The sequence below is a fragment of the Heloderma suspectum genome, chromosome 2, assembly GCF_057233095.1.
Source record: "Heloderma suspectum isolate Gila_16-S chromosome 2, 16-S_ref, whole genome shotgun sequence".
Lineage (NCBI taxonomy): Eukaryota > Metazoa > Chordata > Lepidosauria > Squamata > Helodermatidae > Heloderma > Heloderma suspectum.
Window position 1 is genome coordinate 273,459,591 of NC_139459.1, and position 20,317 is coordinate 273,479,907.

Consider the following 20,317-nt stretch of genomic DNA (forward strand, 5'->3'; position numbering starts at 1 on the left):
CATGGGCCCTACACCATTTCTTCCTGTCACTTTCTCAGAGACAGAGACAGAGAGAGTTTACTTCAGTCAAGACCTTGAGATAATTTCTTCCCAGTGTGAGCTTCATTTAGTTCTGGGTCTGTTGTATTGTTGGTTTTTAAGGAAAGATCAGGAGTTGGACAAATTGCAAGAATCAGTAACAATAATCCTGCAGCTATGAGGGCACTTGGAGACTGGGCTTCCCCTGTACACTATTCTGCCTTCTTCTAATGTATGTTCCAGATTTTTGCTGTTCTAATCTGAACTTACAAGTATCATTTTAAAAAAAATCTGAATGATGATATTATTAATTCAGAAAGATAAAGTTCCTTAAAACGCTTGCAACAAAGCTGCATTTTAACAAAGGCCATACGTTTCTGAAAGCAATCAAAATGGCGGCCCTTTCAGAGAGTGCCTCTGAGCTTAGAATCATAGAATCATAGAATAGTAGGGTTGGAAGGGGCCTACAAGGCCATCGAGTCCAACCCCCTGCTCAATGCAGGAATCCAAGTCAGAGCATCCCTGACAAATGGCTGTCCAGCCTCGTCTTAAAGGCCTCCAGTGTGGGAGAGCCCACCACCTCCCCAGGTAATTGGTTCCATTGCCGTATTGCTCTGACACTCAGGAAGTTTTTCCTGATGTTCAGCCGGAATCTGGCTTCCTGTAACTTGAGCCCATTATTCCGTGTCCTGCACTCTGGGATGATCAAGAAGAGATCCTGGCCTTCTTCTCTGTGACAACCTTTCAAGTACTTGAAGAGTGCTATCATATCTCCCCTCAGTCTTCTCTTCTCAAGGCTAAACATGCCCAGTTCTTTCAGTCTCTCTTCATAGGGCTTTGTTTCCAGTCCCCTGATCATCTTTGTTGCCCTCCTTTGAACCCTCTCCAGCTTGTCTGCATCCTTCTTAAAGTGTGGTGCCCAGAACTGGACATAGTACTCCAGATGAGGCCTAACCAGTGCTGAGTAGAGGGGAACTAGTACTTCCCGGGATTTGGAAGCGATGCTTCTATTAATGCAGCCCAAAATAGCATTTGCCTTTTTTGCAGCCACATCACATTGTTGGCTCATATTCACCATGAGCCATGAGCTTCACCATGCCAAAGTCAAAACTAAAGGACTACGGCTCATCAAAGTGAGTGGCGAGATCGAGGCTGGCAAGCTTGAGGGCTCTTTCTTAAAATGTGGCAAACATGTCAAATGGAGGGCTCTTCTCAAAATGCTGCTGCACTGACAACATTTTCACTGATGCTTTCCTTTATTACACCACTAACATACTAAATGTGGGGTAATGATTAGTGCTGGGCTTCAGCTAAGAAGATCTGGGTTAAAATCCCTATTCAGCCATGAAGCCAGCTGGGAGTCTTTGGGCAAGTCACACTTTCTCATCCAAACCTACCTCTCAGGGTTGTTGGGTTGACAAAGTGAGGTACCTCACATCCATTTATGTTTATGAGCTCATTGGAGGTAGGGTGGCATATGCATTATGAATTATACTCTAGCCAGATACATATTTTCAGTAGATATTGAAGAAGCACTAGTCCATACCACTGTAACCATAGGCTGCAGAAAGGTCTGCTTTCCACAGAGGGAAGTAATATAGTATAGTTTTATACAGAATTGTTTTTGGTTTTTTTATGCAGAATGATTGGGAACATTTTCTCAAGTGGATTTGTTAAGAGCACACTGTAGAGAGGAAGAAGGCACTGCCTATAGGGACAGAGTCACACCTTTCCCCACCTGCTCATTTCCCCCCCACACACCCCGCCCAAGAAGTAAAAAACATATGCAAGTGTTTAGCTTCTATATACTTCCAGTAATCCTACAATGACTTAGAAGTCAGAACAACATGAAGGGTGCGGGCCAGCATGGGGAGCAAGTCTACTCTAAATGAAAAGTGTGCTTTTAAATGGCAACTTGGCAGCCAGAAAAGAGCCGGAAAATCAGGGTGAGGGGGATAAAAGTGGGTCAGGTTGCACCTGTGATACTTCCTATTTTGTGTGGGCTGTGTGCATTATGTCAGCCATAAATGGCCAGGGTTTACTTTGTTTACATCCATCAGTTTGTTTACATTAAAAGTGACTTGAGGTTGTTGAGGGATTCTTAAAAAAAATAAAAATTGGCCAAAACTGTTTCCTGATTGGACAGAAGCCCAGCTTTGAATAAAGGTGACCATGTCCTGTTTATAAAAAACAGTAGCTTTCATTTATTGTTTTTGGAGGTCAAGTCCTCCTCATGTGGAGTAAATGGGTGCATATCTACATTACAGACTCACAGCTAACCAGGAACGTTGTAAAATGCTGTTGTCGGGAGGGATAAACAGCAGAGGACAGCTTTGCAGAAGAAATTAAGCTTTTAAGACACCAAAGGATGGAAGGTGAGAGTGTGTGTGTGTGTGTGTGTGCGCACACGCGCGCACAAAATGCAGAAGACTGTTCTGAAAGCAAGGGATAAGACTGAGGAGTCAAGAGAGCAAGCATGAGTGAAAATCTAAGATACTGTAATCAGCGTAGGCTGGCAGCTCTGATGTCAGTAGGGCAGTGAATCTGCCCTGGGTTTCAGTCAGATCCAGTCAGAACTCTAAAGAACCTGGTCCATCTGTGGAATGCAGAAATGACCTGGGCAGTTGACACGATTGCTCCTGAGCACCCTCTCCAGAGTAGAGCTCATATGGCTCCGTGGTACACCCCGGAGCTGAGAGTGATGAAACAAAATAGGAGATGGCTTGAGTGCAAGTGGAGGAAAACTCCTAGCGGATGCAATCGAACCCTGGTGCATGCCTAGGGCCAGGTATATTCAAAGGCAGTGAGAGCGGCAAGGAAAAAATATTTCACTTCCTCTATTCCGTCGTCCATATGCCGCCCAGCGGAGCTTTTTAGGGTTGTCCGGGGCCTTTTACATTCCGGCCCTAAGGACACTATGGAACCATCTGAGGCCATCTGTAATACACTGGCTAGGCACTTCCAGAATAAAACCTCTTGCATCAACCAGGACTTAGACTCCAGTATTACTACAGGTGAATCTGGTGAGGTATCCAGAGCACAATCTTGTCCAGTTTTCTTGGATGAGTTTCAGTTGGTACAGCTCAAGGACATGGACAAGGTTCTTGGACAAGTTTGTGCAACCAGTTCCATATTAGATCCTTGCCCTTCTTGGCTAATAAAAACTAGCAGGGAATGAACAGCCGACTGGGCTAGGGAGGTGATTAATGCCTCCTTGCAAGAGGGAGTGGTCCCGGGCTGCCTGAAGGGGGCAGTGGTGAGACCACTCCTGAAGAAATCCTTCCTAGACCCAGAAAACCTTAATAATTATAGGCCAGTTGAAAATGTTCCATTCCTGGGCAAGGTCCTTGAGCAAGTGGTTGCCAACCAGCTCCAGGCACTCTTGGATGAGACCGATTATCTGGATTCATTTCAATTGGGGTTCAGGCCAAGTTTTGGCACAGAAACAGCCTTGGTCGCCCTGTATGATGACCTATGTCGGGAGAAAGACAGGGGGAGTGTGACTCTGTTGATTCTCCTTGATCTCTTGGCGGCTTTCGATACCATCAACCATGGTATCCTTCTGGGACAGCTCTCTGAGCTGCAAGTGGGAGGCACTGCATTGCAGTGGTTTCACTCCTACTTGGAGGGTCAGCTCCAGAAGGTGGTGCTTGGGGAACACTGCTCGAGGTTCCACAGGGGTCCGTTTTGTCCCCCATGCTGTTCAACATCTACATGAAACCGCTGAGTGCGGTCATCCGAAGTTTTGGAGTGCATTGTCATCAGTATACCGATGACATGCAGCTCTATTTCTCCTTCTCATCTTCTTCAGGTGAGGCTGTGGATGTGCTGGATCAGTGCCTGTCTGCAATAATGGACGGGATGAAGGATAATAAACTGAAACTCAATCCAGTGGTAGGTGGCAGTATTGCAACCAAAACTCTCCCCACGACCTGAGTTCGATCCCAGCGGAAGCTGGGTGCTGGGCAGCCGGCTCAGGTCGGCTCAGCCTTCCATCCTTCCGAGGTCTGTAAAATGAGTACCCAGCTTGCTGGGGGAAAGGTAGTCACGACTGGGGAAGGCAATGGCAAACCACCCCGCTACAGTCTGCCATGAAAATGCCAGCGAAAGCGGCGTCCCTCTAGGAGTCAGCAGTGACTCGGTGCTTGCACAGGAGGAACCTTTCCAGACAAGACTGAGATGCTGTTGGTGGGTGGTTCCGCTGACTGGATCGAGGGTGTTCAATCTGTTCTGGATGGGGTTGCACTCCCCCTGAAGGAGCAGGTCCATAGCTTGGGGGTCCTTCTGGAACCATCCTTGTCACTTGAGGCTCAAGTGGCCTCAGTGGCATGGAGTGCCTTCTACCAACTTCGGTTGGTGGCCCAGCTCTCCCCCCAGATCTGGACAGGGATAACCTGGCTTCAGTTGTCTACGCTCTGGTAACCTCCAAGTTAGATTACTGCAATGCGCTCTACGTGGGGCTGCCTTTGAAGACGGTTCGGAAGCTGCAGCTTGTGCAAAATGCAGCAGCCAGAATGTTAACAGGGACCAGACGGTTCGAACATATAAGACTGACTCTGGCCTGCTTGCATTGGCTGCCTATATGCTTCCGAGCTCAATTCAAGGTGCTGGTTTTAACCTATAATGCCCTACACAGCTTGGGACTGCAATACCTGATGGCACGCCTCTCCCAAAATGAACCTACCTGTACAGTACATTCAGCATCTAAGGCCCTTGTCCGAGTGCCTCCTCCAAGGGAAGCTCGGAAGGCAGCAACAAGGGAGAGGGCCTTCTCAGTGGTGGCCCCCCATCTGTGGAACAAGCTCCCTGATGAGGTCCACCTGGCGCCAACATTATTATCTTTTCGGCACCAGGTTAAGACCTACCTCTTTTCCCAGGCATTTGTTAGCATATGATGAGTTTTAATCGGTCCTGGATGTGTTTTTAGTTATGTCTGATAGTTCAATGTTGTTTTTAATTATATATTGTTTGTGTATATTGTTTGTGTGCTTTTATGCGCTTTTTTGTAAATGGCTTTTAAACTTTTTATATTGTATTTAATGTTTTAACTTTTGTAAACCACCCAAAGAGCTTCAGCTATGGGGCAGTACAGAAATGCAATAAATAATAACAACGATGATGACGACGACGACGATGGAGCTATCCAAGGTGCAAAACACTACCAGTCTGATGACGTTCAGTTCTATTCCCTCACCAAACCAAGAAGTATGTTCCTTTCAAGCGCTGTGTGACCCACGAAAACCAGATTTTAAAGATCTTTACAGAATCAGAGTCAAAGTGTGCTTATCCGTGCTCTGACTTGGATTCCTGCACTGAGCAGGGAGTTGGACTCAATGGTCTTGTAGGCCCCCTCCAACCCTACTGTTCTATGATTCTATGAAGATACAGTACACTTGGCTTTTCTTGCTTCGTGTGTCCCTGACAGACCAAAGCCAATTCCATGAAAATCCAGATAACACCCCAACATGGATCTTATTCTGTTGTTGTGAATTTCCCACCCCTAGTGGACAACTCTGAGCCAGGCGGACCAGTGGTTTGACTCAGTAGAAGACAGCTTCCTATTTTCCTAAGTCTATTCATGGTAAGATGTAAAGAACAACCCAGAGAAATTAGATTCCTGAGTACATAATGAACATTTTTTTCTTATGGTATTTGGAAATAAAAAGAATAATGCAGACAACTTCCTTTGGAATGTATTGTTCTGGGGATCCCTCATGGACGCCTTTTGATATGTCTCATCTGGGAGAACATAAGAACTGCCCTGATATAGTAGATCAAGGATCTAACATTCTGCATCTGATTACAGTCATGCAGGTGCCTATGGAAGTCCACCATCAGAAGAACATCAGCATTCCTCCATGAATTAGCCTATTCCTTAAAAAACAGTCATATTAGCTATTGGCCAGGATCCCACCTTGTAATAGTGAATTACAAAGCAATAAGAATGGCCCTCTGAATCCAGAGAATTAATCCGATCTGAGATATTGTAAGGGGGAGCTTGGACCTTACCGTAGTCCACTACATGTGCTGAGTGCCACACTTGAGTCTTCCATCCCTCTCACGATACCATGGTAAAAGCAGTGATCCTGGGAGGACAAAATGGAGGTTGTAAAGGGAAGATACCATTCTGTAAACTATTCATCTTTCCCACTGTCACCCCCATTTGGTTGGAACTGAATTCAGTACTATGCAGGAAAAGGACAACAAAGGGCAGAGATCCCATCCTGACCTAACTAATCCTTCAGGGATATGATATGCGATAGTCTACATTCTCCTCAGATTAGTTCTTTAGAACCCATTTTCTCTCCCATTCATTCTCATACACTCATTCTCTCTCTTATACACACACACACACACACACACACACACCACATTTATTCTAGCATACGAGAAATCAAACTATGGTCGATTCACTCATATGCATTTTACTTTTATTGTCAGCCAACTCTTCGGCAGGGGTAGGCAACCTTTTAGAGCCCATGGGCACATTTGGCAATTTGAGAAACTGTCCTGGGCACCTCCACAAAATGGGTGTAGTTCAAGTGAAAGCAGCAGGCACCTGCCAACTTCATTTCCTAAGGTTGTCTCTGAGCCCCACATGTGGCCCAGAGGCATTCAAGGGAAAAGAAGATGGGAAGCAGCTAGAGATATAGCTAGAGATATAGAAGGGGAAGAAATGGAAGCCGTGACAGATTTTATTTTCTTGGGCTCCAAGATCACCGCAGATGGTGACCGTAGCCATGAAATTAAAAGACGCTTGCTCCTTGGGAGGAAAGCTATGGCAAACCTAGACAGCATAGTAAGAAGCGGAGACATCACCTTGCCGACAAAGGTCCGTCTAATCAAAGCTATGGTTTTCCCAGTAGTAATGTATGGCTGTGAGAGCTGGACTATAAGGAAAGCTGAGCGCCGAAGAATTGATGCTTTCAAACTGTGGCACTGGAGAAGACTCTTACAAGTCCCCTGGACTGCAAGGAGGTCAAATCAGTCCATCCTAAAGGAAATCAACCCTGAGTGCTCATTGGAAGGACAGATACTGAAGCTGAAGCTCAAATATTTTGGCCACCTAATGCAAAGAGAAAACTCTCTGGAAAAGACCCTGATGCTGGGAAAGACTGAAGGCAAAAGGAGAAGGGGACGGCAGAGGATGAGATGGCTAGATAGCATCACCGATGCAATGAATATGAACTTGAGCACGCTCTGGGAGACAGCGCAGGACAGGAAGGCCTGGCGTGCTATGGTCCATGGGGTCACGAAGAGTCGGACACGACCGAATGACTGAACAACAACAACACTGAAACCAATGGGATGTAATTTAGTGACAACTAAACATGTCCCATTGATTTCAGTGGGTGTACTCTAAGTATGACTGGATCCAACTGCTAATCATTTCTATCTGGCAGCATACTTCTATGGTTTTCTTGAAAGCAACTATACATTTAAATCTCCTTTTTGGGTATTTCCAACTCCTATGAGTCTGGTACAATTAGAAAAGGAACTGAAAATAAAACTGCCAAGATTATACTTCCCTTATACAAATCTATGGTGCAACCACACTTAGAATATTCGTACAGTTCTGGTCACTGCTCCTAAAACAGGATACTGTAGAATTAGAAGTGCAGAAAGGGGCAACTAAAATGATCAAGGAGCTGGACCAACTCCCCTATGAAGAAAGGTTACAACATCTGGAACTGCTGAGCTTAGAAAAGAGGCGAGTTAGGGGAAACATGACAGAGGTGTACAAAATTGTGCATGGTGTGGAGAAAGTGGATAGGGAGACATTTTTGTCCTCTCATAATGCTAGAATCCAGGGTCAGCCCATGAAGCTGGTTGGTGGGAGATTCAGGACAGATAAAACTAAGTCCTTATTCACACAGAGCAAACTTAAACTATGGACACCAACTTGCATGGCTTTAAAAGGGGACTGGACAAATTCATGGAGGAGAAGGCTTTCATAAGAACCTAAGAACATAAGAAGAGCCATGCTGGATCAGACCCAGGGATCCATCTGGTCCAGCATTCTGTTCACACAGTGGCCAACCAGCTATCGACCAGGAACCCACAAGCAGGGCATGAGCACAACAGCACCCTTCCACCCATGTTCCCCAGCAACTGGTGTACATTGGCTCACCACCCTGAGATCTCAATGATATAAGGTGGGATAGAAAATGTTTTTTTTTAATAAAATAAATGCTAGACTGACGGATATTAAGTTATAATTTCAGTTCTTTTGCAAAGCCGCATGGCATGAAGTGAAAAAGCCCCATTATATGGCTTCCTGTCATTATAAATGGCAAGGAACTGGGTTTTACAACTCAATTGCCAATAAAATCCCAACACAGCCATCTTTATAAGGAACATTTATGCTGGGAAGACGAGAAGAAGAAGCAATATCAAGAAGGATGATCTCAGCTTTTATTAGCTTTTATTTTTAAATCATATAATTAGTGCATTTTGTGCTTTTTCAGTGAAGTGCCAGCTAAGCAAAACATTTCCAGCCAATTAGTTCCTGAGGAAGGTCCTGCAGGAGCCAGCTGGCATAGCTTTGCTTGGCAAATGACTGACAGTAGAACAAGAATTCAAATCCCACTATCCCGAGTGGACAATTAATGGATACCCATATAAGTCTCCCATGAAGGTGCAAGTTCATACAATCCCCACTTTCAAGTAAACCCACCAGGTCACACATCTGGCAATGAGATGTCTCCAAGGGTGCAGTGAGGGCTTCCTCAAAATATTTCCGAGTACTCTATTTGCTCCTCCAGCTTTCACTCACAGTATAATTGTACTTGGTACCCCTAATAATGCTCTTACTAACCCCTTGTTCCCATGAACTAGTTCTTCTGGCGTTGTCCCAGGCCTCACACCCTCTTACAGGCTCATGTGGAACCCACCAGAATTATGCACCCAAGCTGTTTTGCCATTAGAAACAAACTACACAGGAATACTTACTGTGGTGTTCAAAGTGACCATGTGGGGGACTCCACTCTTGGTATAATGAGTTTCAGTGTAGCCTGGTGCAAAGAGGTGCCTACCAGCAACAAAGAGGAGAGAGAGGAGAGGGGGGAGGGGGGAGAGAGAATTATATTCTACGCATTATTACTGAAATTATCCATGTGCATGAAAACTTGCTGTCTTGTCTAATCAAGGACATACCCTAACATCTGGAAAAGAACATATATATAGATACACCTCTGCTTAACATACATGGAATTTGGGTTGGGCCTCCCTAAAGTTGTATCAATAAAAAGTGTACTTTTTGATGGTTTGAACAATATATTGCTGAAATAAATTGCAATCTATGCCATAATATGGAGTCAAATAAACAAATACAGTAGGCCATGCAGGAGGTCTGATATTCATTGTTAAATGACCCTTGGCACCTCAGCATGATCCATGAGGAATTATTAGACAGAAAGAAAACAGGCTCTCTTTTTACCCCCTTTCTGTTCTTAATTTTATAAACCTAGATCATTTATATCACTGGACAGGGTCTGGGTAAGCCACGAACTCTCAGCCTCATACATTTCATAGAATAAGAGTGCAATCCTATGCATATTTAGACAGGAAAAAGTCCTACAACTCCCAACATTCCCCAGCCAGCCGTGCTGTCAGGGGAATGCTGTGAGTTGCAGGATGTTTTTCTGTCAGAACATGCATAGGTTTGCATCCTAAATGACATATAATTGTAAACGTTTTTTGTACACTGAATGTGCTGTAGAGATAATTAGAGTTAACTGATGCCATCCTAACACTTTTATCCTCACTGTACTGCCCTCTAGCAAAACTAATTTTGCTTCTTTCTGTTCACTCTTGCTGACACAGGTCACACAATCTTGCATCTGCAGACTACAGATAACCAAAAACACACAGACATACAAACACCAACCTGCAAAGTAAACACTATATTATCTCCTGCACTGTCATGGTCTAAATAGCATGAATCTTCAAGAAGCAATTACTGTCCCTTCCCTATTGGATTAACTTCCAGGCAAATGGCTTAAGCAAGGGGCTCAAAGCAAGCAACGGCCTTGGGACAGACTGTGCCGAGATTGTTTTCTGGTGATATATTTAACCTAAATATGATTAAACTAAAAAAAAGAAAAGAAAATGTTGTTATTACTTCTGGACTCACACTACTGATTACAATAAGATTAGTCTAGGGGTGGGGAACCTGATGCCCTCCAGTTGTTGTTGGACTACAACTCCCATCACTGATGGGAGTTGTAGTCCAACAACAACTGGAGGACCAGAGGTTCCCTACCCCAAGATTACACTAAAGTAAATTTTCCAGGATGGCAGTTCAGGGGCACAGGTGAAAATATGGACGGCGCTTTGCTTATTATTACTATTTCCCAAGTGAAGGAGTACAGTTTTGTTTGAAAACCAGTTTCATCAATCAACCTCAAGTTCTAGTATTCTGAAAGGAGACAAATTCGTCTTTATCCACTCTTTTCATGCTATTCATAATTTTGTAAACCTCTGTCAAATCCCACTTCAGCTACCTTTAAAAAAAAACTAAAACCTGGTTCTTGAACGTGGGTTGACAAGAAGAATATAAAAGTATCTTTAGGACATATTATCTATATTACACACCATCACTTCCTCTGCCAAGGCAACATGGGAACTGTAGTTTTCTGGAGATGAGGGTTAGGGTAGTGATCTCTCAACAGAATTTTCAGCATCCTCACCAAACTACGATTTCCAGAATTCTTTGGGGTAAGCTGTAGCTGTTAGATTATTATAACATAGAATCATAGAATAGTAGGTTTGGAAGGGGCCTATAAGAGCATCAAACCCAACCCCCTGCTCAATGCAGGAATCCAAGTCAAAGCATCCCTGACAGATGGCTGTCGAGCGTCATCTTGAACGCCTCCAGCATGGGAAAGCCCACTACTTCCCTAGATACTTGGTTCCATTGCTGTATTGCTCTTACAGTCAGGAGGTTTTTCCTGATGTTCAGCCAGAATCTGGCTTCCTGTAACTTGAGCCCATGATTCCATGTCCTGCACTCTAGGATGATGGAGAAGAGATCCTGGCCTTCCTCTCTGTGACAGCCTTTCAAGCCCTTGAAGAGTGCCATCATATCTCCCCTCAGTCTTCTCTTCTCAAGGCTAAACATGCCCAGTTCTTTCAGTCTCTCCTCATAGGGCTTTGTTTCCAGTCCCCTGATCATCTTCGTTGCCCTCCTCTGAACCCTCTCCAGTTTGTCTGCATGCTTCTTAAAGTGCGGTGCCCAGAACTGGACACAGTACTCCAGAGGAGGCCTAACCAATGCTGAGTAGAGGGGAACTAGTACTTCCCAGTATTTGGAAGCTATGCGTCTATTAATGCAGCCCAAAATACCATTTGCCTTTTTTGCAGCCACATCACATTGTTGGCTCATATTCAGCTTGTGATCGACAACAATTCCAAGATCCTTCTCACTTGTAGTGTTGTTGAGCCACGTATCCCCCATCTTGTAGCTGTGCATTTGGTTTCTTTTTCCTAGGTGCAGAACTTGGCATTTATCCCTATTAAATGTCATTCTGTTGTTTTCTGCCCAGCGCTCCAGTCTATCAAGATCACTTTGAATTTTGTTTCTGTCTTAGTATCAAAGTATTAGCTATTCCGCCCAATTTTGTGTCATCTGCAAATCTGATCAGCATTCCCTGCACCTCCTCCTCCAAGTCATTAATAAAAATGTTGAAGAGCACTGGGCCCAGGACTGAGCCCTGCGGTACCCTGCTTGTTACCTCTCCCCAGTTTGGGAAGATCCCATTGATAAGCACTCTTTGAGTCCGATTCTGTAGCCAACTGTGAATCCACAGTTGTTTCATCTAGCCCACTTTGAGCTAGTTTGCTCATCGGGATATCATGGGGCACTTTGTTGAAAGCTTTGCTGAAGTCGAAGTATATTATGTCCACAGCATTCCCACAATCCACAAGGGAGGCTCCTGATCAAAAAAATGAGAGCAGATTTGTCTGGCAGGATTTGTTTTTGACAAATCCATGTTGGGTTCAAGTAATCAATGTATTGTTTTCAAGGTGCTTACATGCTCATCACTTTAGAATCCGCTCCAGAATTTTCCCAGGGACTGATGTTAGACTGACTGGTCTGTAGTTCCCAGGTTCATCCTTTTTGCCCTTTCTGAAGATAGCCCTCCTCGAGTCATCTGGCACTTCACCCGTCCTCCATGATTTCCCTAATAGGCAGTGGCTCTGAGAGTTCTTCTGCCAATTCCTTTATTACTCTAGGGTGCAGTTCATCTGGCCCTGGAGATGTGAACTCATTCAAAGTCATTAGGTGTTCCTTGACCATATGCCTATCGATGTCAAGCTGCAATCCTACCCTTTCAGTCTGTACTTCGCCTCTGCCCGGGGGGGGGGGGGGGAGACCCTCTTTCAGGAGAAGACTGAGCCAAAGTAGGAATTGAGCACTTCTGCCTTTTCTTTGTCATCTGTTATCATTTTGCCATCCTTATTTAATAGTTGAACCTATCTGACTTTTACTATGCACATATCTGAAGAAAGCCTTTTTGATGCTTTTAGCATCCCTCGCTAACCTCAGTTCGTTCTCAGCTTTAGCCTTCCTGATGCCATTCCTGCAATTCTGTGCTACCTGCCTGTACTCTTCCTTTGTAGCTTGGTCTTCCTTCCACTTCCTATCTGTGTCATTTTTGTTTTCAGGTCAACTCTAAGCTTTTTGTGAAGCCACACTGGCTTCTTCTGTTGTCTTCCACCTTTTCTTCTTGTTGGAATTGTTTGTAATTGTGCCTTGAGAATGTCCTTTTTAAAAAACTCCCACCCATCTTGGACTCCTTTTCTCGTTAGGGTTGCTTGTCATGAGACCTTACTGATCATTGTTCAGTTTAGTAAAATCAGCTTTCCTAAAATCCAGGGTACGAGTTTGGCTGTACTCAGCTTTGCTTCCTTTAGAACCATGAACTCAAGTATAACATGGTTACTTTCCTCCAGAGTTCCTGTAACTGCTACTGTATTCACTAAGTCATCTCTGTTGGTTAGGATCACGTCAAGGAGAGCTGATCCTCTAGTTCCTTCCTCCACTTTCTGTAGGAGGAAGTCATCCACCACACAAGTCAGGAATTTCCTGGAGGGGGCATGTTTTGTAGAATTTGTCTCTCAACAAATATCAGGGAAATTGAAGTCCCCCATTACTACTACATCATGCTTCCTTGAAACATTGGCAATTTGCTTTTCAAAAGTTTCATCCTCGTCTTCTCCTTGATTGAGTGGCCGGTAGTAGACTCTGACCACCACGTTCCTTTTATTCTTTGCTCCTTTTATTTTAACCCAGATGCTCTCGATGGGGCTACAAAGTTCATCCTCCTGTATTTCTGTGCAGAGATCTGTATTATTAACATATAGTGCAACTCCACCTCCCTTTCTGTTCCTTCTGTTCTTTCTGAACAAGTTATATCCTTCCATTGCTTTATTCCAGTCATGGGAGTCATCCCACCACGTCTCAGATATACCTATCAACTTCCCTCCTGTATTAAGAGTTCAAGTTCGTTCTGTTTGCTTCCCATACTTTGGGCATTAGTATATAGACATCAAAGACCATGTGCTTTATAGTCTGGCTTTCTCCCTACATGTTTCTGAAGACTATTATTGGGTGCTATTAGAGCTGCTGTTGTGTCCGTTGTGGTGCATGAGCTTTCATCCATTATTACTCCCAACTTTATGTCTCCCACCCCCGCAGGAGTCAGTTTAAAACCCTCCTAATGAAGTTCTTCATGCTGTGGCCAAATCCATTCTTCCCATCCTTTGTGAGGTGCAACCCGCCCCTTGCCAACAGTCCATCTACCAGGAAGTATAACCCATGGTCCCAGAATCCAAATCTCTCACGTCGGCACCACCTTCGTAGCCAGTCATTCACCTCGACTATTTTTTTTCCCTTTGTATCTCTTCTAACTACTGGAAGGATGGATGAGAAAACTATCTGGGCCCAAAGTTCTTAAGTTTCTTTCCCAAAGCTTCAAAGTCTGATGAGATTTCTTCGTAGCTCCGCTTGGAGGTGTCATTTGTTCCCACATGGATGAGAAGAAAGGGATACCTGTCAGTGGGCTTTATAAGTGTATACAACCCTTCAGTCACGTCTCTAATCCACCCTCCTGGGAGACATAGAAATGCTTTTAATGTAGATATATCTCGAGTGAAAGAAAAGAGCAAGTCATGATCCACACACCTAGGCCATCCGACCAGCTGCAGGCTTGAGCATAGCATGAAATCTTGTCCTAATAGAAAAGGAGTTGTCGGGTCAGTAGCTGAAAAGGTGTCAGTCATATGCTGGCTATAAAATCATTGTTCTCCCATGTACTGCCATACAGTAGATCATACTTAATCAAAACCACCATTACCTGCATCTCCTGCTTCTCCAAGTTCACCACATTTCCCATGTATCCTTACCTATATCATTTCATCCATATACCTGTTCACCTGAACTTTATTTTACCTGATCATCTTTAATCTCCCCCCATTTCCAGCTCAGTTTTCAGATTAAAAGAGGACAGCTCTTTTAAACAGCAACCAAGTTACGATTTAAACCTCAGCAAATGCAAAAAGATAAAGGTAAAGGTGTCCCCAACCAGTCGTGTCCGACTCTAGGGTGCGGTGCTCATCCCCGTTTCTAAGCCGAAGAGCCAGTGCTGTCCGAAGACGCTTCCGTGGTCATGTGGCCGGCATGACTGAACAGTGAGGTGCATGGAACGCTGTTACCTTTCCCGCTGAGGCGGTACCTATTTATCTACCTGCAATTTCTTGCTTTCGAACTGCTAGGTTGGCAGAAGCTGGGACTGAAGACGGGAGTTCACTCCGTCACGCGGCACTCGGGTCTCGAACTGCTGACCTGCCAACCTTCCAGTCTGCAGTTCAGCGTCTTAACCACTAAGCCACCGCAGCCCCTCTTTCAGCAAATGTACAGTACCATTAGTGAATATTGTTTATATATTCCCTTAACTGTTTCTCTTTCACTCCATTTCCCCTTATTGTTTCCCAGCCTATGATGCCATTCTTTAGACTATGAAAGAAACAGGAAATATTGGGATTATTTACAGTGAACAAACACAACTCCACAATCTGATTTTCGCTCTGCTACCAACATATACTTAATATTATTGTGACCAAGACTGGCTCCAGGGGGTGGCAATGCTGGGCATCAAGGCAGGGTCCCAAGACCAGCAGAGGTCCAGTGATCACCTGAACAGTGCTACCATTTCCAAGAAGATCAGATGCAAGCTAAGAGAACTCTCAGTATGCATGTCTTGCCTTTTACAGGTGAGAGAGGTTCCCTGAGTGCTGGAACCAATACTGATTGTGACCTACATTTAAGATATTAACAAATACAATACTTCCAATTTATGCATGTTTGAATTCAATCAAGATCCCTGCAATCTTATGCACAATTACCTAGGAGTAAGCCCTTGAAGGCAGTCCGGAAACTTCAGTTACTACAAAATCTTGTATCATCTTCACTGGCTCCCAGTTCATTTCTGAGCCCTATTCAAAGTTCTGGTGTTAAACTACATGGCTTGAGGCCACAGTATCTAAAGGACTGTCTCTTCCCATGTGTTCCTGCCTATGCCTTGTGATCATCATCTAAAGCCCTGCTCCGAGTGTCCCCACACACTGAGATTCAGTGGGTGGCAACTCATGAGTGGGAGGGCCTTTTCTGTAGCAGCCCCAGATCATGGAATGCCCTCCCTAGAGAGGTCTGCCTGGTGCCTACATTGTTTTGATTATGCACTTCCAGTAGAACCAAGGTTTCTCATGACTTCTCTACATTTCTCTTCAGCAAACAATATAAAGTTTGTGACAAGGTAATATGAGTGATGAGTTCCGATCCCTCCCAGCTACTTTTATTTGCTGAGGACATGAAAATCAATAAATAGTCCTGTTCATTGATTTGCTGATTATTTCTTCTGCCATCACATAATGGCACCAAAGAATAAAATGTAACAATAACAATGAATGTAGGGCAAAAGTGATCAAATCCACAATACCTGGCAGCAAAGCAAGGTTGATAGATCTTTATTCTGTAAGACTCATCAGCTATCATTTTTAAAAAGCTGTTCATGCATCATCCCTTATAGCAGCACTTTGCTAGTGTTGATTTTTAATGTAATATTTTATCTGTACCATTCAGAAAGGAAGCTGCTCCTGTTGATAAAGTTAACTACAAATGTGGAACTGTTTTTCAAGCTGCAGTGATCACTGAGAAGGCTGGGGCTCTCTAGCTGTTCACAATAATGTTTTTCCACCTGGTCATACACAGTACCCATCACACAGAGAAAATAAGCACTGTCTGCATGAACCAGCCCCCAAAAACAGATATAGAGGGGAAAATAACATAGGACCATGTACAGCATGAGCCTAGGAATGTTTACACAGAAGTAAACCCCTATGAATTCAATTGAACTTAATTTCAAGTAAGCATATGCAGGATGGCAACTTCAGATTATTTCTTCCACTGAATTAGCCAAAAAGAAAGAAAGATCTAAAGAATAAATATGGCAGCTATAGATAGTTTTAGTGTAAAACCTGATTTTAAACACTTGAGATTTTCTATGGCTATTATAAATTCAGAGTAGGTCTACAGCATGGCTACATACAGAAGCAAGCTCAATGGGATTTACTCCCAAGTAACCATGCAGTTCGAATCTATACATATTTGCTAGGAAGTACATTCCACCAAAGTTCAATGCAGCTTACTCTCAGATAAATGTACAGAAAGCAGAGATGTGAACGAGCAGAGGGGAAATGGGGGAAAAGTGGGGGGTCTAGAAAAAATGGGGGGTGGATTCCCTCCTCATTTTTCCCTGGACCTTCAAATCTCTAGCAGAGAATCGCAGCCTTAACCTAGAGGCAAGAAATAGGCCACACAGCATGCACTAAACCAGGGGTAGGCAACATGGTGTGTGCAGGCACCAGTGCAACCTCTGACATTTTTCTTAGCACCGGCCGAGGTGCCTTATCCCTCCCACTTTTTATTTCTTTCTTTATTTTAAATAACGTTTCTTACTCCTAACTGGGATGGCTTCACAGCAAAGTGAGGGCTTCTAGCTATTTCCCATCGACTTTCCCAACGAGTAAAATCGCACATAATCCCTACTTAGAGTAGACCCCCTGAAATGAATGAGACTTGAGTCTCATTTTAAATCTGGTCATGACTAACTTAAGTCCCATTCATTCCAAAGGGTCTACTCTACGTAGGGCTTATGTTGGATTTTGCCCCATGAAGACATGGGGCTCAGAGACTTTTTTAGGCGATGAAGATGGCGGGTGGCTGCAGGCCGATGCTTTCACCTGGACTGCACCCATTTTGTGGAGGTGCCCAGGACAGCTTCTCAATCTGCCAAATGGGGCCCAAAAGGTTGCCTAGGCCTGCTTTAAAAGACTAGCTTGTGTAGATGCAGCTTGCCTGCTGCTGCCTACAGTTTTTAGCCTCCTTCTACTGAAGTGTGGACGCTGGCTCAAAGTGGACAGCTGTTGCCAGTTCTTATTGAGCTGCAAACCTCAGGAGCAGCGTCAGAGCCAAAGAGTGAGCAAGGCTCTGGCCCACAGCCATAATGTACAGATGTCTTAAGGGCTGTGCTTCCTCTCCAGCCCCATTCAGAGCGCTCTTGGCTCGGCTGGGCTCCATCAATGATAGCATTGTTCCAAACAAAGCCTCCATCTTAAAGCCTTGGGGCTGATCAGTAAAAGCGCCTGCAGTGAAGGGGGCTTCTATTTTGTGGCACTGAGCACCATTTGCAGGGCGGGGAGTGTCAAATACTTTGTGAATGAGCAGATGGAAATTTAGGTTAGAAGAGACTATTATGTCATTAAATGGCAACATGGGAATAGAGAGACACATACACACATATCACAGCTCCCTTGTCGCGTGGCTGTTCTGTAGATTTCATCAGCTCCTACACAATTGACACCCCTCTCAGAATGGAGCCAGATCTCCATACTTTCCCACATGCCTGCACAGCCAGACCTTTTGGTCTCAGAGATGCCGCCCATCTTAAACTTGCAAAAGCACAGAAGTGCACATCTGAATTAACGCCGCCCTTTGAACTGCCATAAAAACAAGAATGAGGACATGTAACTGTAACGTAACTCACAAAAAGAAGAGATGTGCAGCACCGGGTTTGGATAGCAGAATATGCTACTGCTTTCCGGGCATGTTTATCGTTAAATGTACTTTGTTATAACTGTTCCTGATCCATCCAAGCAGTCCCCACCCCCGGGGTTACAACAGTATCACCATATGATATTCCAGGACATCCTGGGCTGGAAAATGCTCAACAATAATCTCGTGGGTAGAAATAGCCTGTGCTTCAAAGAAATTACCCAGGTCACCAGCCTTCAGTCACCTAACCTCAGAGAACTAGGCTTACACGGAACTATTGGGATGATGAAATATTCAAGTGGCAACAGAGCTGGGAAAGGGATAGATTGGTACTAGGATCCCAGAAAATCTGGCTAATACAAGTCTGCCTAACTAAGCCAGCTGTTGGAGAAATTTATTTAAAGGGCTGAAAAATACCTGCCAGAGGGACACAGAGCTTTTCTAGAAGAGGCATTTATTGTGTGCTCGTGATACCTTACTCATGGATGTTACGAGTTCTTTGGATGACATTGTAATCCTCCAGTTTTGCTTCTGTTTTTTTAAGAGCACTTTTCCAGGCTTTTTTAGAGCAGGAAAAATGATGTATTACTACTGAAAGCAAAAGAAAGGGTATTTTCTTACTTCTGTAATTGCAATATTGCACCTCTTACAGGCTACATAGCAGAAAAGCAGGAAAGGAAAAGTTCTTTTTGTAGAGCTTGGATCTCAATTCTGCAACAAAACTACAAGTAGATACAGCGGATAAACAGCCTTGTGAAGGAAAGCTCACAACGTCTTAGGAGAAGATTACACAGACACAGCCTCATTGCCAGCCCAAAACATTTCGCAGGGTGGCCACTTACACATCACCCCAAAAGAGCCTTCAAGTAAGTGATAGTTTGACTCTGCTGTGGCAACACTACTCCAGTAACATGAAATCACCATTTGTTACGAGAAACAAAACTATTCCACCCATGCATTATGTGGCCAGCAGAATAGTAATGATTAGAGCTGCTTTTTAATTTCCACTGTCATGTGGGATTGGAAATGTTCAAACCCTATAAAATAATTAAAGCTGGAGGTTTTTAGCTGGCTTATGAATCCTGGAAGTTATTGTACATTACACTTTCTTCACGCTGTCCCTTGGGACAGAGGAGAACACATTTACCCACCAAGTCAGGATAAGATGAAAGCCAGTAGCTCTTGGATGAATGGTTCAGGGTTGTTTGTTTTTTCTTTGTAAGAAGCTTAGTGTTATTTGCAAACACTCCTCTCTTTCCTTGGGTCAACAATGTTTCAACAAAGCTGTGTCCAGGTGTCAGAATTGCAGAACATGGTTGGGGTTGCAGGTGCTGAGCTGTTGCCCCCAAGTGTACAAGCAGACAAAGTCAAAAGCTGGATCTACACTTACTGCCTTTTTTCACTTCCAATGAGGTTTCACCGCCCGCCTTTCACACTACGCAGTAGCCGCCTCAAATTGGAACCGGAATTTCCCACTTCCGTGCTCCCGCTTTCAATACCCTAATATCCCGGTATTTCCCCTTAATGTGCTCTGATTTTCCACCTTCGCTACCATATCCAGTCGTAGTCCCCTCCCCCGCCTGTCCATATACAGCGGTGTTTGTATTTCCCTCCGGTTCAATCACAGCTCTCGACAGCCCCATGTCTTCTTCCGGCTACCGATCACATAGCTTCCTCAGCGGCCCCCATTTCCTCAGCAACAAGCAAAGGGTTGGATGTGCGTGTGCTTGTCTGATCTTGGAAGCTAAGCGGGGTCGGTCCTGGTCAGTGCTTGGATGGGCGACCACCTGGGAATCAGGCTTCCTGCACTGAGCAGGGGGTTGCTGTATCCCTTCAAATGAGATTAAGTTTTACCCCCTCCTATACTTCGAAGCTTCGAAGATCATGCCTCAATTAGAAAAAAAAACATCGCAGAGAAGCCCCGATTCTGCGAGGATAACGCCTTAATTTAAAAAAAAACATCCGGAGCAGGGGATAGGAGGGGGTAAAATTTAGTCTCATTTGAAGGGATACAACAACCCCCTGCTCAATGCAGGAAGCCTGATTCCCAGGCAGTTGCCCATCCAACTACTGACCGGGGCCGACCCTGATTAGCATCCAAGATCAGACAAGCACGCGCAGGAAAACAGCACAGCGCTCGAACCGAGCTTGCGCATTCAATGAAGCACTGCAACGGGGAAAATG

At 44.4% G+C, this 20,317-nt stretch overlaps 1 protein-coding gene across 3 annotated transcripts in view; it reads right to left on the reverse strand.

The window, feature by feature from the left end:
- The window catches only part of ADAM19 (ADAM metallopeptidase domain 19), an 89,621-nt gene that overhangs the window by 48,208 nt on the left and 21,096 nt on the right, over positions 1 to 20,317 (reverse strand). For 2 of the 3 annotated variants that reach the window (XM_084839256.1, XM_084839257.1), the window contains exons 4-5: positions 8,971 to 9,049; positions 6,028 to 6,104 (exon numbers count right to left, since the gene is read on the reverse strand). In XM_084839256.1, coding sequence (XP_084695382.1) covers positions 6,028 to 6,104; positions 8,971 to 9,049 — 156 coding nt within the window. Of the gene's footprint in view, positions 1 to 6,027; positions 6,105 to 8,970; positions 9,050 to 14,206; positions 14,256 to 20,317 lie in introns of all 3 variants that reach the window. The other variant, XM_084839258.1, reaches the window with a different exon arrangement.